Raw genomic sequence first — 15633 nt, forward strand, 5'->3', positions numbered from 1 at the left:
TTACATAACATACTGCTCCCTGTGCATCCAAATTTCTTTTAAATATTAAAATCGCTTCAGGTGTTATAATAGGCTACTTTCCAAAGCCTAGGCGAAAATAAAAGCACTCTCAAGATTTTTTTTTTTCAATTCATACTCCCTTTTCATGCTCCTATTTTTTCCATTTTAGTACAGTGTTTTACCATAGACCCTCCACCAACGTTGGTGGACGGTCTATGATTTTACATTTGAACAAATCTTATATATAGCTGTATCTCGTAAATTATCACGTGACCCTCCATATTCATCACCCTCCCATTGTAGGACGCCCTCTATCATGATTACATTACTACAGTTCAAAGGTCGTACATGTACTCATACCGTCAAGACAACTGACAAGCAAGACGTTTGCAGTATTAGTAGTAAGTATGGTATCCTTTAGCTCTCTTAATCAAATTATGTAGTCTACACGTTATTTCTTTGAGTGAAAGAGGCAGCTACTTTGAATTTAGTGGTCTTTCAGAGTTTACGGACTTGGCACATGACCTGTCACCTGATTCCTAATCGTGTTGTGAACAGATCGCAATGAAAATCAAGTCAGCATGTATGTATATAAACACTCTCAATACTTTTGTCCATGTCCTGGGTCCAAATTAACGTCATATTAGTATTAAGTTGTCCCTTTTTCACCGTCTGTACGCAGGACTAGTGTAATTTCAGAATTTCCTATGTACATTATCAGTTAGCATGGTTAGTCCTGCTTGCGTACAGAGTAAGTCGTCCCTTCATTCTCCTGTGCTGTGAGGGTCATGTCAGTAATCTAGACCGTGCACCGTCTGCAAGCAGGACTACATATCAGTTTGTTAGCGTTCCTACAAATCACTTCTAATTTTACTCACTTTACCTTTTTCCCCAGATCGTGGTACTGGCCAACGAAGTGTATACAATGATGGATAGTGTAAAAGTTGATATCTCCACCTGTGTATCCATTTGTAGAAGTCTGGAAAATATTATCAAGAAATTAGTAGGACCAAATGCATTACACACCATGATTAGCACTGCTACTGGAAAGATACTCATTTCTAGTGATGGACTTACAGTATTGAAATCATTACATCTATCTCATCCGATTGGTCGGATGATGATAGAGGCTGTGACATCACATCATCAACAGACCGGAAACAACTCTAAATCGTTCATTCTCCTTCTTAGTGAGGCACTAAGACAAATACAACACTTCACTGAGAAATCCTCACGATCTGTGTCTCAAAATCAGAGTCTTGATTCCACTCACTGCAGACAAGATTTAATTCGACTCTCCCATGCTTTTCATAAACTACAGATGGAAATACTGCCTCAAGAAATCATTGCAAATCTTCTAAAGAACTCAATAATGACAGAAATGAATGAAGATGCTCACCAAGATGTAAACAATATATGCAAGGCAATTATTGCAACTTCCATGGCTGGGAAACTCAGTTCACAAACTTTGATGATATTCTCAACTCTTGTGTTTGACTTTATATCTAAGAGTGCTGAAAACCTGGACGATTTACATGCTAATGTTTTGCATGTGATTGACAACTTTGAACAATTCTGTATTGAAGTAGTTGGCCTGCCAATGTCTGAATCGATGGTTGTGGATGGGATTCTGATAGAGAGAGAGTTTGCTGTTACTGCAGATAATTTTACTCAACACTGTAATGACCGTTGTAACTTTATTCTTGTGGATTGTGACATTGCTGAGTACAAACCTGAGGTGGATTCAACATTTAGTATTGAATCACAAAGTCAACTGTATGATGCACTCGAGTTTAAAAGTAAAATAGTAGAATCATTTCTACAACAGTGTCAAGCCATGGGTGTTAAATTGATAATTTCAACAAAGCGTTTTTCTGAGATGGCACTTTTTATGAGTAAGAAATTAGGCATCTCAGTGACTCACATGGTATCAGGAGATACATTATCAGGATTAGTGTCTCTCACTAGTAAACATGTTGTATATGGTCCACAAGAACTTTTAACAAGTGACAATGTTGGTGTGGCCAAGTTCTGTAAACTATTCAGCTTGGGTTCACATAGATTTATTCATCTAGGGATCCATAACGAAAATGTCCATCAAATGATTGTATGTGGGCCAATCCATGGCTTATGCAGGCAGTATTATAGCAGTGTTTTAAATAGTTTGAAATCAATAAGAATGTGGCTACAGTCGGATATGATTCTACAAGACCCTTCATCTTTTGAAAATTTGACAGCGAAACCAAATCCAGTCATAGGAAAACAGTTGATTGGGATTTGTGTGCCTGGAGGTGGTGCTGCTGAGTTTGTGATTCATACAACACTGCAGATGCTAAAAGATTCTGAATCTGATGCTTACCTGAAAGCAGCATATAAGATACTAAGTGAAGCTGTTCTTAGCGTCCCTAGAACTCTTCATGAGAATTCTAATTTATCAGAGTGTAAACAGAATAGCTTTATCAGTCAGTTGTTAGAAATCAAGTCTATGGGGTGTGTGGACATGTTTACTATGGGAGTGAATAGTAGAGATGGTCAACTTAGTGATATGAGAGAGATGTGTATATTGGAGCCTCTAGTTAGTAAATTCATGCTATTAAATGATGTGTTAGCTCTTCTACAACAAATTTTGAGGCTAGAGATGATGGTTAGTGTACCTAAATTGAAAATCTGTGAATCAGACTCCCAAACAGAATTCTAACATGTACTATTTTGGACTGTGACACAGTTATACACATAGGCATAAAAACAACAACAGTTATCTCAGAATAATTATCAAAGTGCAATTTTTCCAGAACCCATTCACAGCTCAGTCAATTCTTGGATGATACAATGGACAATGAGCTAGCTTAAACATAACAGTACTGTTGAAGGAAGTCTAAATCAAGAAAAGTTCTTACCCAGATTACAGTCCCTCTAATCAAGGAGCTATACCCAGATTGAACTCTTAAAGTGACATGTACTGTGTTGCTTTGTGAACCCTAGCCCCTAGGTCCAACAACTTTGTTTCATCTTGTGGAAATGAATGTTCTTGGGTTTCATAGTTGTGAATGAATATTTCTATTACTACAGCCAAACAATTTTTTAAAAGCACCCAAACTTTTCCCTGATATCTTCAGGGGTGTGTACTACACAATAGCTTATCATCACAGCTCACCAGAGCCTGGTGAAATGTGTTGGGATGATGTAGCTACTTTTTTCACATCTCGAGTGATTACGCAATGACAGCCCACTGTAGTATATCCCTTGCAATGCTAACAAGATGTCAGTGAAACTTTGGGATGCTAAAAATATTTTGACTGCGAGTAGAAATTTTCATTAGTACCTAGGTATTATATTGTATGTTTCTGTAATATATTCCAACTGTCGCAGTACTAATAAACATTAAAACATCTCAAACACATGTTGCTTGTTTTGCTTCTTTTCATACAAAATCACACTTTAATGAAATTAAATAGTAATTAGTTTATTTGACCTGTATCACTTGCTGAGGACTATTTACAGTTACACTAAATACAAAATCAAACTCTGACCTGAAATCATAGTTTATTTGACCTGTATCAGTTGCTGAGAACTGTTTTACTATTACTCAGGCACTACTTGACCCAAAATGTAAAATGTTACCAGTACAATTCCATATGATATGATCCCGATACTACGATGCCCCTTTTCAAATTAACACAAGATAAAATGACTGCCTTATCTTGATATTTTACTGGAAGTTGGCCATAGTTTTAAAAAAAAAACATTATATTTCATTGTCCTCATATATTTCATCTCTAAGCTCTACACTTCTGGAGTATCACAGTCACACAACCAGTACATCATCACATGATACTGGATCACTCTCTTGTTGTACAATCAATAGGCAGAAAATAACTGAAAGTTGGCAAGTCTCATGTATGGCATTGATGTGGTAATTTCACCATGTTAAACTTTCAATTGCACACATCAATCTCTTTGTGTTTATGATAATCTTTATTCATTCAAATAAATTCAGAAATCTGTTGACTGGTTGCCACAAGAGCAGCACCCAAGTGCCCTTGTGTTGAAGAAGGAGGAGGAAGCTGGAGTACCCGGGGAAAACCTGCGTTGTTCAGCAGGGTCAAACTGAGCATCACCCTTCTTACATACAGACCTGTCGGCCGATGCTTGGCAGGTTTGAATCCATACTGTAGAGAGGTAAGAGGTGTATGAGCTAACCACTTGACCACTAACAACCTAGTTCTGATATTCATTTCCTGCTGTAAATATGCAACACTTCAGTGGACTTCAAACTGTCAAACGTCTGTAATCAGTGTTCAGTGAAAGTCAGTGTACTAAATTTTCATACACAATACACAGTAAAAACTAACTTAGGACTACATTTTTTCATGTCAATTTATACAGAAGCAGTATTTGTGGTGATGGCTCTTCCTGTTGTCAGACAATACTCAACAGGTCCAAGTATTGTAATAACTTCAGAAAATTTATATATGAATCAAAAGTAACCCCCAATAACAATAAAGGTATAGTGTCCTATAAGAATATCATTGTAATCAAGTAGCACTTCATCAATTTTTTGTTTTGTGTTTGTGTTTTCTTTTATGTTTAGACTTTCTCTTGTCTCTGTGTTTCTTTTTCTCTAGAATGTTTGTTTTCTCTGTCTTGTCTTTTGGAATCCTATGCTCTCTTTTAGAAGACATGTTTTTCTGTCTTTTCCTCCTGTGTCTGTGATCAGATGATTTGGCATCAACATCGCTGTCTTCAGTGTCTGTGGTAGATGAATCTAATAACGCCTGCAGTTGTTTTATTCTGTAAAGAAAAAAATGAAATTGAAAAGAACACTCAATAGTCTGATTGGTGATTTCTCGCTATCAAAACATTTCTGAAAATAGCAATCAATATTTTACTGACTGCAGTATTGTACAGGGGAAGTTTTTGTCTTTGAACTGAAAATATGGAGTGCATACTTTAGTAGTTCTTCATTGCGACAACTCATATTTACACCACTGGTTAAGTGGTGCTTGAAATATGAGTCAAAACATTCCATATTGCTATTATTACTCCCAATTTTTCAGAAATTATGCTTGAGGAGGTATAACTATTACATTGTATATTATTCCCTAATATTTTTATTTTGTTCTACCAGAAAATATTTGTGACTTACGGGTTTTGTCACTACTCACCTACCAACTTGTAGTGACAAGTCCCCTCATGATTTCCTTGGCTGAATGAAGAAACTATTGGGGGAATGATACAGGTGTATGATAGACCAATTAATATTCAATATATCGATCACAAAATCAAATCATAGAACAACAACTTACCTCTCCTCTTTTTTCTTCATTCTGTTTTTCAGGATATAGTCATGCATAGGATCTTCATGTGTCTACAATAGAAATATAAAGATAAAGACATGATTCATTATAGTAAATTATACACACGTTTCCAATCCAATAACAACATCCCGGATATTTTGTTTGGTTAATCAGACTTTTAATGAACAAAATACACATACTAGGAAAGGAAGTATATTGTCAATACTGCGATTCTTTTAAGATGCTTTCATGTTTTGGAAATATAACAATGAGAATCATTGTTGCAAAATTTACTATATATTCCCAACACATAATTCAACTGATACATAATAAAATATGATGACCGTAACATTACACTGGCATTTTGCAGAAACTGGCAACTCTAAAACATTCAAATATCATGTGTTCATAATGTCTATCACTTACCACTCTAAAGTTTTCAATGACTGCATTGCCTTTTTTGAATAGTGGGCATTCTCTGTCACCAGTTCTATGTCCATATGCTTTACACCTCCAACCTACAGTGATGGGAAAGGAAAAGTCCATTTTCACTTTCTCAGAACTGAAGGATGAAATTAAGTGAATGGCAAAATACATGTACCCAGGTTTCATATACACCCACAAACACACACACACACACACCCACAAACACACAAACACACACATGTATATACATCATCATGTAAGATAAATGGGCAAGGATTGAAATCACTTGTATAATCAAACTGGTACAAAAATGTATTAAATGTAAGATGAAAAAATGGAAAACATAATTAACAATAGTATGCACACAATACTCCATACTTTGCTTTCAACGCTGAGACATAAATTACAAAGGTTATATACACAAGTAGTTCTCCTTAGTAAAGACCACTGAGAGTTTGATCTGTCCTGTCAACGAGCCTCATCAGAATGACAATTAAATGCATATTGTTACTGCTGGCCTCTACATTGAATTGCTAATACAAATGTATGTTTAAGTAATAATTTTTTTATCTATCAAACTGATTAAAATTTTTGGCCAACACTGACCCATCACTTTGTAAGTGTTACTTGAATCATGTCTTTATCACATTTTTAGAACGAATCCATGAAGTACACATTTTACACAAATTCAATATAGTACATATTTCACTATTTTATTCTGAAGACAACACAAAGTACTGTACATACATTTCATGACTTTGACTTCTTTGCCTAAAGGCATCCACAGTCCTTTGGTAGGAGCATTAGCTAAGAACTGTCGAGCATTTCGATTTTCTGGCCGATCAGGAATACTATCTTCAGGACGTTCTTCTCTTTTCTAAAATAATTACACATTAATATAATATTGCATCAATTAGGGCTTGAAATTAACTTTTTTCATTTGGTAGTCCTAGTGGACTACCAATTTCAGAAATTGGTAGCCCAAGGATTGTGATCTGTAGTCCCATATTCCTGAACTGAAAACAGATTTTCTCTATTGGAAATATGTGTGTTATTAAAATACTTTCATGTCCATAAATCTTCCATCCTCATCACATAATCAGTGGTAGTCTGAATGGGCTACCAGCTGCAAATTATTGTAGCCCCATGACAAGAATTGGTAGTCTGCGGGCATGGGACTACTGTTAATTTCGAACCTGTCAATGATCAACTATTGTAGTCCTGACAACTTCAAAGAACATAATTACATACAAAAATTGAAAGAGAAAATTGGATATCAACAAAACTTCACTCTATGAGTCTAGACTCTGTCTCTGACTAGCTTTCACTTGTTCACACAGCATCAACATTACACACTGTATTACTTACAGTAAAACTACTCTGTTAATGGAATTACTAATGTTAATAATCACTTTTCAGTTCTCTCTAAATTACTATAAATATATCTACATGCTATGATAAGATGCATAACTTGTCACTATACATTTCTCTGGCACCCAAAACCATACTGGGTCTTCCAAAAAAGAGATACTCTGAATGCCAATATGTATAATATACTAGTATTACCATAGTAGCTAGCAATGTCATTCTACCACTTACTCACTATACATTCAAATCTTCCTACACCAGCAATTCAAAGGCAAAAGGAAAACATATTACATGTTACATGTCAATGGCTGTAAAGATATTTACCTTGATTAGTCCAGGTGGTGCCTTACCATAACTGTAATAAATAGGAAAATAGAACAATATTGGATCAGGGTTTGAGATATACATTGTATTCGGAGGTCTCCCATTATACCACCTACATGCTCCAATTTCTGAAGACATCACTGAGACCCAAATGCCCCAATGCAAGTGTTCAAAATAAAGCATTGTTTTCTTAATTTTAAATAGTGAGTGGATCTATTGCTGTAATAAATTTATTTAACTGAAGTGGCGCCGGGGGAAGAGAAGTATTTGGCCAAGTTATGCTGATATTATGGATAAAAGAACGCTTTAAACGCTTGGGCGTATCACTAGCTGTCGTGCGCTTGGCGTAATGGTATCACTGTCAGGGCAAAATCAAAACAAAACTTTGAATCATGAATGTCGCTGCTGAGCACTTCCGGTTGTATATTTTATCTATTTAAAGGAGCACCTGACAATTTATCTGGTAGTACTTGGGCCCAACACTTCTTGCCCACATCGTCTGCTGACTGAATACTTACAAAGTGTCAAAATGTCTCAATTTAGACGTTAAATTGTCATCTTCGTTAGAAGAGCGTCTCTTTCGCTTGGAAGTCGCCATCTTGAACTGGCGAGCTGTAAATACGACCTCGTTCAGAATAGTTAAAATATTCATGATAAAAATATCAACATTCGACACTTTTTTGACCATTTATAACTCTTTTAACATTTAACTTTAATAATTAAAAATAGTATATATAATAGTCTGCATAATTTTATATTTGTTTGGTCATTTTTTCAACTTCTTGTTCGAGGACAGGATAAACTTTTAACCTTTCACCTTTCCTGCTCCACATTGGTCGAGTTTTTGGACCCAGTGTTCCTAGATCTGCATCTTCTGCCTTGTCGACATGTGATTTATTTACCCATCTTTTCGCAAAGGTATGTATTTGAAAGAAAAAGAAAGAAATACATTCTATATATCACTGAATGCAGGTGGAAGTCCGAAGACTCTATTTTGACTTGCTTTTCACAAGCATCAACTTCAAGTTGATCAACATCACTTTCACATTTCTAGTTGATGAAGGAATGTCACTGTTCTGTACATTATGTACAGTTATATTAAAGTATAATGTTGATGAAATGGAACTCTACATGGAAACATTGTAACGATTATTTTAGTATTTTAAAAACAATCATGAAAATAAAGTTAAAGTATTAGCAACAACAATAAGAAATTTGATGATGGTATAATTCCGTTAACAGTTTGTATGTATGTATGTATGTATGTATGTATGTATGTATGTATGTATGTATGTATGTATGTATGTATGTATGTATGTATGTATGTATGTATGTATGTATGTATGTATGTGTGTGTGTGTGTGTGTGTGTGTGTGTGTGTGCGCGTGCGTGTGTGCATGCATGCATGCATGCATATGAAAGTCAAGCGCATATAGTGTCATCAACAGTTTTCAAGACATACTGATAAATACTACATAATAGATGTGTTTTTGTTTCAGATATTTTATGTCAGCAAGAGATCCTACCGAACAGTAACCATGCCAACTGTGATTGGATTTGAAGGCAGTGCCAATAAACTAGGGGTTGGCATAGTGAGGGATGGTGAGGTACTTTCTAATCCGAGGGTGACATATATCACACCACCTGGACAAGGTGAGAAAACAAGTATTGCTATGATAGAGTTTAGTCTCCCATCATTGTGAATTGTATGGACTTTCAGTGCCATTTTATTCCATACCCACCCCTACAGACATTACCAGATAACTGTACACTTGTGTTTATTTATTTATTCATTTTTTTTTGGTACCTGTAGGTTTCCTTCCAAGAGATACAGCCAAACATCATCAAGCCAATGTATTGAAGGTCTTAAGGAAGTAAGTGCCAAACATGGTCTGAAATGTTGTACGCTCTTGTTTCTGAGTTTTCACTGATTTTGTTTCCATTCTATATAGTGGTGTATGTCTTTTATGAGATGGACATGTGTGGAGTTATTGTAGAACACCGGTGAGGCATACAAAATGAATAATAAAGGGAAAACTTGTACTAGCAATGAAAATGCATAATTTATGTTTTCATTTGCCACCAAAAAAATTACCTCAGGGGACTTCTGCCGATCTAGTAAATATATAAAACTATATGCTATGTCATGTATTGTAAGAATAATAATGTTAACTATATGAAGTCATTCCTGATGCAGATGGTATTTGAAAGATATACAATATTTTGTGAGATATTGTAAAACTTTGTTACTTTGTGTATTCTTCTAGGGCATTAGATGAAGCCAATTTGACGCCAGACGACATCGACTGTGTATGCTATACCAAAGGTTTGTTTTCACCACGTTTTATGTGTCAATTTCTGTGATATTCATCAACTCTGGTCTAGTCTGTCAGGTTTGGTGCAAAAGATGCTGTTGAGATCAAACTACCAAGGGTGGTACTACTTCTTTGCATGTCACTCTTTCGTGATCGATTTATACTAGAATGATTGACAATTTTGTAGATTTGTCAACTGATGAGATTTAACAATGTGAAGTACCTGGAAGGGTCCCATTAATGTGAATTATGCGACAAAACCTTCCAATGATAATGAATACTATACACTGTCAGTATTTTTCCATAATTATGTTTTAACCAATCAAAGTGAACCTTTAAAAGGCTTCACATTCTGCAGATGGGTCAACCCAAACTGAAGGTACAACAAATCTTATTGGATCACAACAGACTGATTTCTTGATTTGTATGCATACAGGTCCTGGTATGGGAGCACCTTTGGTATCAGTAGCAATAGTAGCAAGAACAGTTGCTCAGTTGTGGAATAAACCTATCATAGGAGTTAATCATTGTGTGGGACGTATCCTTTACAAGTAAACACATTGTAATGCTTTAATTCACCAGCTTGATGTCCATGTGTAAACAGTTCAATCATTCTGATTAGCTGAATTACCTATCTACTTATCATTGATGGTACTGTGTACACAGGCTTGATGTCCATGTGTAAACATTCAGTTTTGATTCAGGTACAAACCTGATTACTTGTCTGTCAATAACTTGTATAGGATTTGATATTATTACTGATAAAAGTAAACAACTTTGAAGAAAGTATGCTTGAAGTATTTAGTAGGACTATGTTTTCAGTTATTAATGACCTTTGACCTTGACCTTGACCTTAGATATTGAAATGGGTAGATTGATAACAGGAGCTGTCAATCCAACTGTACTCTACGTCAGTGGTGGTAATACACAGGTAGGTATGTGAATGCTGCCGGTTTTCATATTTTTAGCACAATTGAACCGAGGTTCAGTAGTGCTATAGGCATCGTGAAATGTCTGTCTCAGTATGCGTGGATGTGTGGATGTATGCCAATTAACCAATAGCTTCGTTTGCAAATTGATGGCTACTATCCTTTTTACAATATAAGTGCCAAGTATCTAATTGCCATAAAAGTGCTCATTGATATCAGCTGATATGATGTAAGTTACATTAATCGGAACAAATTGAAAATCCCTTGTGACAAAGATGGAAGCAAAATGCACTGTCACCCAAGAAATTATGCATTCTGCCTGTAACAGTATAGATACACAACTGAGTGTATTAGTGGTGGCCATAGATGGCACTGTTCATCAAATACATTTAGCAAGACTAAACAGTTCTTATTGGTAATATGTATGTTTTCAATTTGTACTTTTATATTAATGACATTTCCTGATATTTTCATCTTCCATACCACAGGTCATAGCATACTCTCAAAGACGATATCGTATATTTGGTGAAACTATTGATATGGCCATTGGAAACTGCCTGGATAGATTTGCTAGAGTTTTGAAAGTAAGGAAATTATATAGTCTATATTTGCATCATAGCTAGTAAATTATCATGTGTAATACGTATCTGGAGTTAATATGAAGATAGTAAACTGTCTCTGAAAGTATGTGGAATTTAACATTTAAAACTGCACTAGGTGCAAAAGGAATGAGTTTTGCACCTGTTTTATTAGATATAGTGACTATACCCTGAATAGTATTGAATTATCTGTGAGTAAACATATTTGTGTAGCAGTACACATAGCCAGGTGCAATATAACCAATCAAATTCATTTTGGGGTCTGCACCCAAAAATCAACAATGCCAATAAATCGTGACTTCAACTTATTACTGTAGTAATTATATGTTTCAGCTTTCCAATGACCCTAGTCCAGGTTATAATATTGAACAAATGGCTAAAAAGTAAGTACTTCTCATGTCTAAGAAATGTAGTAAAGTGTGAAAGGTGAGCATATCAAAAAGTAAAAGACTGTAGCCAGGAGCAGGAGCTGGAACTGGAACTGGAACTATTAATTTAATATTTTTGTTGACTTGTTTTTGTTTTTAATATACAAACAGAATTATGTATAATTGTTTTGTGATGGAATCTTATCAGCAGGACACACATTTATAATTTGTTTTACAAACATCTAACTAAAATAAACGTCTAATTCGTCCTCACAGTTTATTCATGCAGTTTTACATCGAACATCAAGCCAGTTAGACTTACTCAAATCTTTGGGCTAATTTCATTCTTTTGTTGAAATAAAATATTTTAAAACACAAACCACAACTATGTTATTTTGTATGAAATGATAACCAGATTAAAAATTTGAGGAATTTTTCTTTAAAAAACTACAAATGAATAACAAATTCAAAACATTTTGAGATTATGAGACTAAAAAAATTATCTGCCAAGGAACGAGTGCCAGTCTACAAGCTAGTGTATCTGTTCTATTAATGACTAGGGAACGCACTTGGTAATTTAGCTAATTAGAAGGATCGTACCAGTTCCAGTAATTTTTTTTTCAGTGGAAAAATAATGAAAAAGTTACAAAAATGAAATTCCTGATGGTATCGAATATTAAAGCAGGTACATCATTTCAAAATTCACCAACAATTCACCAAGTCACTGTGTTAGTGTGATTGTATTCACCAATTCACATATTTTTTCTAAATTTTAACAATGAATTATCTTGGCATCAAAGATCAAACTTGTTACATTTATATTTTGCAGAGGCGAGAAATACATAGAACTTCCATACACAGTAAAAGGTATGGATGTGTCATTCTCAGGGATTCTATCATACATAGAGGTAAGTGTGATGTTGTCATGCCAACCAAGTTTTTAAAATGTTACACAAAATAACTAACAAAGGAGAACAGTTAGAATTTCATGAAGTGATGGTAGTCCGCTCAATATCTTTCACCTCATAGTGAAATTACCCCTTAGGTCACTCATATTTTCCTTGGCTGAATGGAAACAAATATTCTGAAGTAATATCTACTTGCTTTTACTGTTTACAGGATGTTGCCAATAAGAAATTAAAAGCAGGTGAATGTACCCCAGAAGACCTTTGTTTTTCACTTCAGGTAAGAAACTAAATCATCACTAAAGGGTTACTGCTATGGAGTATTTTGAAAGAAATCATTTTTCCCATGTTGCTATTTTTCATTAATTTCTTCCCATTGTAGAATACAGTAAAGTTTTACCTAAAACTATTCAATCCCTGTAGTTAGCTGAATTTCCTGTCTACTAGTCCTTGAACTGTCTACATTGGTTTGATGTTAGTGTGTAAACATTGCAGTTTGTCATTCTAATGAGGATCGTCGACCAAGACAGATCGAAAGCTCAATACTAAATGTTGAACTGCTTGTGTGTTTTAACATTTGTAAATTATTTGATCTACCAAGATGATGAACACTTTTGGTCAATTGCAAGTAACCTTTTCAACAGTTAATCATTTGTGTGATGTTGATGGGTATGATCACTAGGCAATATCATACATGCTTCAGTAAATACAACATATATAGCCCTACCTATGTCTGTAAAGGTAAGCCATGAGGGCCACCGGTGAAGATGGAACAACACGATGTATCCTACAGTTTTTCTTACCTAAATGTTAATCCTAATCTGACATGTTCCTCTTAGTCCTTAGCTGTGTATAACCATGAATACCTAATCTGATACTAAGTCGTGAGCTGTGTAAATCCATGAATACCTTCTGTTATTCATGGATGTTATTTTCATGACTTGTAAATAGTATTTGTGTAAAAGATGTTGTACTCATAAATTATATTCTGATATTGATTTCTTTGTAGGAGACGTTATTTGCAATGTTGGTTGAGATTACAGAGCGTGCCATGGCTCATTGTGGATCTAATGAAGTTCTGATAGTAGGGGGTGTTGGATGTAAGTCTCCTGTACAAGGATGTCTCTTTTATAAGCTAGATAGTTGTTCACAAAAATTTCTTTGCAAAAACTTGCATGAGGCAGTGATACAGGGCAATTCATCAAGCAATGCGAGAAGCAATTTGCATTGAATTGCACACAGTCCGACATGTCAGGTGCCTTGCAATGCACCAGGCAATGTCACGAGGCCTTGCAATTATCTGCATACATAAAGCAATTAGTTGCATGTGACAAATTCCTCAGTGCGCTGCTCACCCTGTTGCATCCTGTGTGGAACTTGGCCTTCAGTATAATAGTACAATATTACCTTTCAATTTGTTTTTGTTTCTGTTTTCACATTTTCTTTTTTATGGGTATCACAAATATTAGTCCTGACATAATCATCTTTGGTTACAGACAGAATTAGAACTTTGAGGCATCAATAAATTCTTTTAAATAAATTTGTTGAATGAATTGATGTAATGAAATAATAACATGATTTGTATGATGTACAGGTAATGTCAGACTTCAAGAAATGATGGGTGAAATGGCAGCTGAAAGAGGTGCTAAAGTATTTGCTATTGATGAAAGGTAAACAACAGTACTTTTTGTAACAAATCACACTTGCAAAGTCATTGTGTGAGGGCGCTCATCACAATTATGTGACATTGTTGCATGGAAACAATGGAATTATTTGCAGTTATAGTTGTTCGATAACTTCTTCAAAATTACAGTTCCCTGGTTGGTATCAATTACTCACCAGTCATTGATAAATCGATGGAAAAAAGAAATTAGCATAATTTGGGGTAGCAATTCACCACCAGGCACTGATGAAACTAACCCACATCATCATGTGTGTTTTCTTGTCTTTTTTTTTTTTACATTTTTACACAGAACTGTTACCCAAGGTATGCAATTATTAATAACATATTTATCTTGTCTTATCAGGTATTGTATTGATAATGGTGCAATGATAGCACAGGCTGGCTGGGAAATGTTTCAAAGTGGACAAATCACACCGCTAAAAGAAACTTGGTGTACACAAAGGTTTGTCTTAATACTAAGTTTATAGTACTGATCAACACCCACCCAATAATGGTGTATTATGACCACGTGTACCAAGGCTTGCAAGACAATAGTTCTGTGCACTTCCTTGTGTATGTGTGTACCAAGTGAGTCTTACTTTTTCTGAAGATGTTTATGTATTTGCATGTGTGTGTGTGTGTGTATGTATGCGAGTGCGTGAGTGACACAGCATGTTACTTACCATGTTAATTTTCACTTCTTTCAATATGTTTGGTATATGTGCACGTGAGCGATTGTGTGTGTGTGTGTGTGCCTGAGTCTTTTTTTCCCCTTAGTAAGTATTGCAATACAATGAATATAATAGACAACCAACCAATCTATAATGTCAATGAACTTATTTAATTCTCATTGTGACCTGTAGAGGGTGCACTTCATCTCGTTGGCTAAGAATGATTTCTGTAGTATTTTAACATATTGACATGTATCAATATTTTATGGTATTTGTTTTCCACAGGTATAGAACTGATGAAGTAGAAGTAACATGGAGGGACTGATTGAATGCAGCACTGAGTAAAACACACCTTGCTACTCATTTTGACCTTTTGACCTTAGAGAGTTGGTCACCATAGATGGAACATGTCTTTGATATCAGCACTATTTATCTAGATTCTCAGGAACATTTTGGCAACTTCATGATCATGATTTCAATCTCTTTCTGTACTGCTTATGGATAATTCTAGCTCCTGGTTAACATGTACAATGTCTAATTATTGGTATTTTAACAATTTCAGTGAATAAATCGTGTTTGATCGCAAAATGATACTCCAGTTACAACTTGTACAGTTTTAACATTGCGACAACCTTCACTCAAGATTTGTACTTGCCACTACACAGTTACAATGTCTTTTTATAAGTAACCAACCATTTTTTAGTGAATATCTTTGGTTATTTGATGAAAAAAATGTCCCAGTTCCAGCTAGTGTAGGTTTAAAATTGT

The 15633-nt window shown here is 35.1% G+C and overlaps 3 protein-coding genes across 3 annotated transcripts; 2 read left to right on the forward strand and 1 right to left on the reverse strand.

Annotated features, from left to right (window-relative positions):
- The first annotated feature begins 366 nt into the window (after positions 1–366).
- Positions 367–2698, forward strand: LOC144447677 (BBSome complex assembly protein BBS10-like). The gene is made up of 2 exons (XM_078137755.1): positions 367–401; positions 896–2698. The coding sequence occupies exon 2, from the start codon at positions 926–928 to the stop codon at positions 2696–2698; it is 1773 nt and encodes a 590-aa protein (XP_077993881.1). The 5' UTR covers positions 367–401; positions 896–925.
- An 859-nt stretch (positions 2699–3557) lies between these two features.
- Positions 3558–8014, reverse strand: LOC144447605 (retinitis pigmentosa 9 protein-like). Its single transcript, XM_078137683.1, has 6 exons — positions 7934–8014; positions 7416–7446; positions 6471–6600; positions 5724–5815; positions 5307–5368; positions 3558–4791 (listed from the first exon to the last, which is right to left on the reverse strand). The coding sequence occupies exons 1-6, from the start codon at positions 8011–8013 to the stop codon at positions 4551–4553; spliced, it is 636 nt and encodes a 211-aa protein (XP_077993809.1). The 5' UTR covers position 8014; the 3' UTR covers positions 3558–4550.
- Positions 8015–8247: 233 nt separating this feature from the next.
- LOC144447391 (putative tRNA N6-adenosine threonylcarbamoyltransferase) lies at positions 8248–15387 on the forward strand. Its single transcript, XM_078137397.1, has 14 exons — positions 8248–8333; positions 8915–9068; positions 9229–9289; positions 9683–9741; positions 10167–10268; positions 10588–10661; positions 11148–11243; positions 11592–11641; positions 12456–12534; positions 12746–12811; positions 13541–13631; positions 14126–14201; positions 14559–14657; positions 15151–15387. Exons 2-14 carry the CDS (start codon positions 8954–8956, stop codon positions 15188–15190), a joined length of 1008 nt encoding a protein of 335 aa, XP_077993523.1. The 5' UTR covers positions 8248–8333; positions 8915–8953; the 3' UTR covers positions 15191–15387.
- The last annotated feature ends 246 nt before the right edge of the window (positions 15388–15633 follow it).

The sequence above is a fragment of the Glandiceps talaboti genome, chromosome 16 (assembly GCF_964340395.1).
Source record: "Glandiceps talaboti chromosome 16, keGlaTala1.1, whole genome shotgun sequence".
Classification (NCBI taxonomy): domain Eukaryota; kingdom Metazoa; phylum Hemichordata; class Enteropneusta; family Spengelidae; genus Glandiceps; species Glandiceps talaboti.

Bases quoted from the DNA above. Each gene is read 5' to 3' on its own strand.
- LOC144447677 (XM_078137755.1), top strand. From the start codon at position 926: ATGATGGATAGTGTAAAAGTTGATATCTCCACCTGTGTATCCATTTGT.
- LOC144447605 (XM_078137683.1), bottom strand. From the start codon at position 8,013: ATGGCGACTTCCAAGCGAAAGAGACGCTCTTCTAACGAAGATGACAAT. The intron at 7,447-7,933 runs GTAAGTATTCAG...TATTTATTACAG, and splicing joins TTGAGACATTTTGACACTTT to TTATGGTAAGGCACCACCTG. The intron at 5,369-5,723 runs GTAAGTGATAGA...TTTCTATTGTAG, and splicing joins TCATTGAAAACTTTAGAGTG to ACACATGAAGATCCTATGCA.
- LOC144447391 (XM_078137397.1), top strand. From the start codon at position 8,954: ATGCCAACTGTGATTGGATTTGAAGGCAGTGCCAATAAACTAGGGGTT. The intron at 9,069-9,228 runs GTGAGAAAACAA...TGGTACCTGTAG, and splicing joins TATCACACCACCTGGACAAG to GTTTCCTTCCAAGAGATACA. The intron at 10,662-11,147 runs GTAGGTATGTGA...TCCATACCACAG, and splicing joins TCAGTGGTGGTAATACACAG to GTCATAGCATACTCTCAAAG.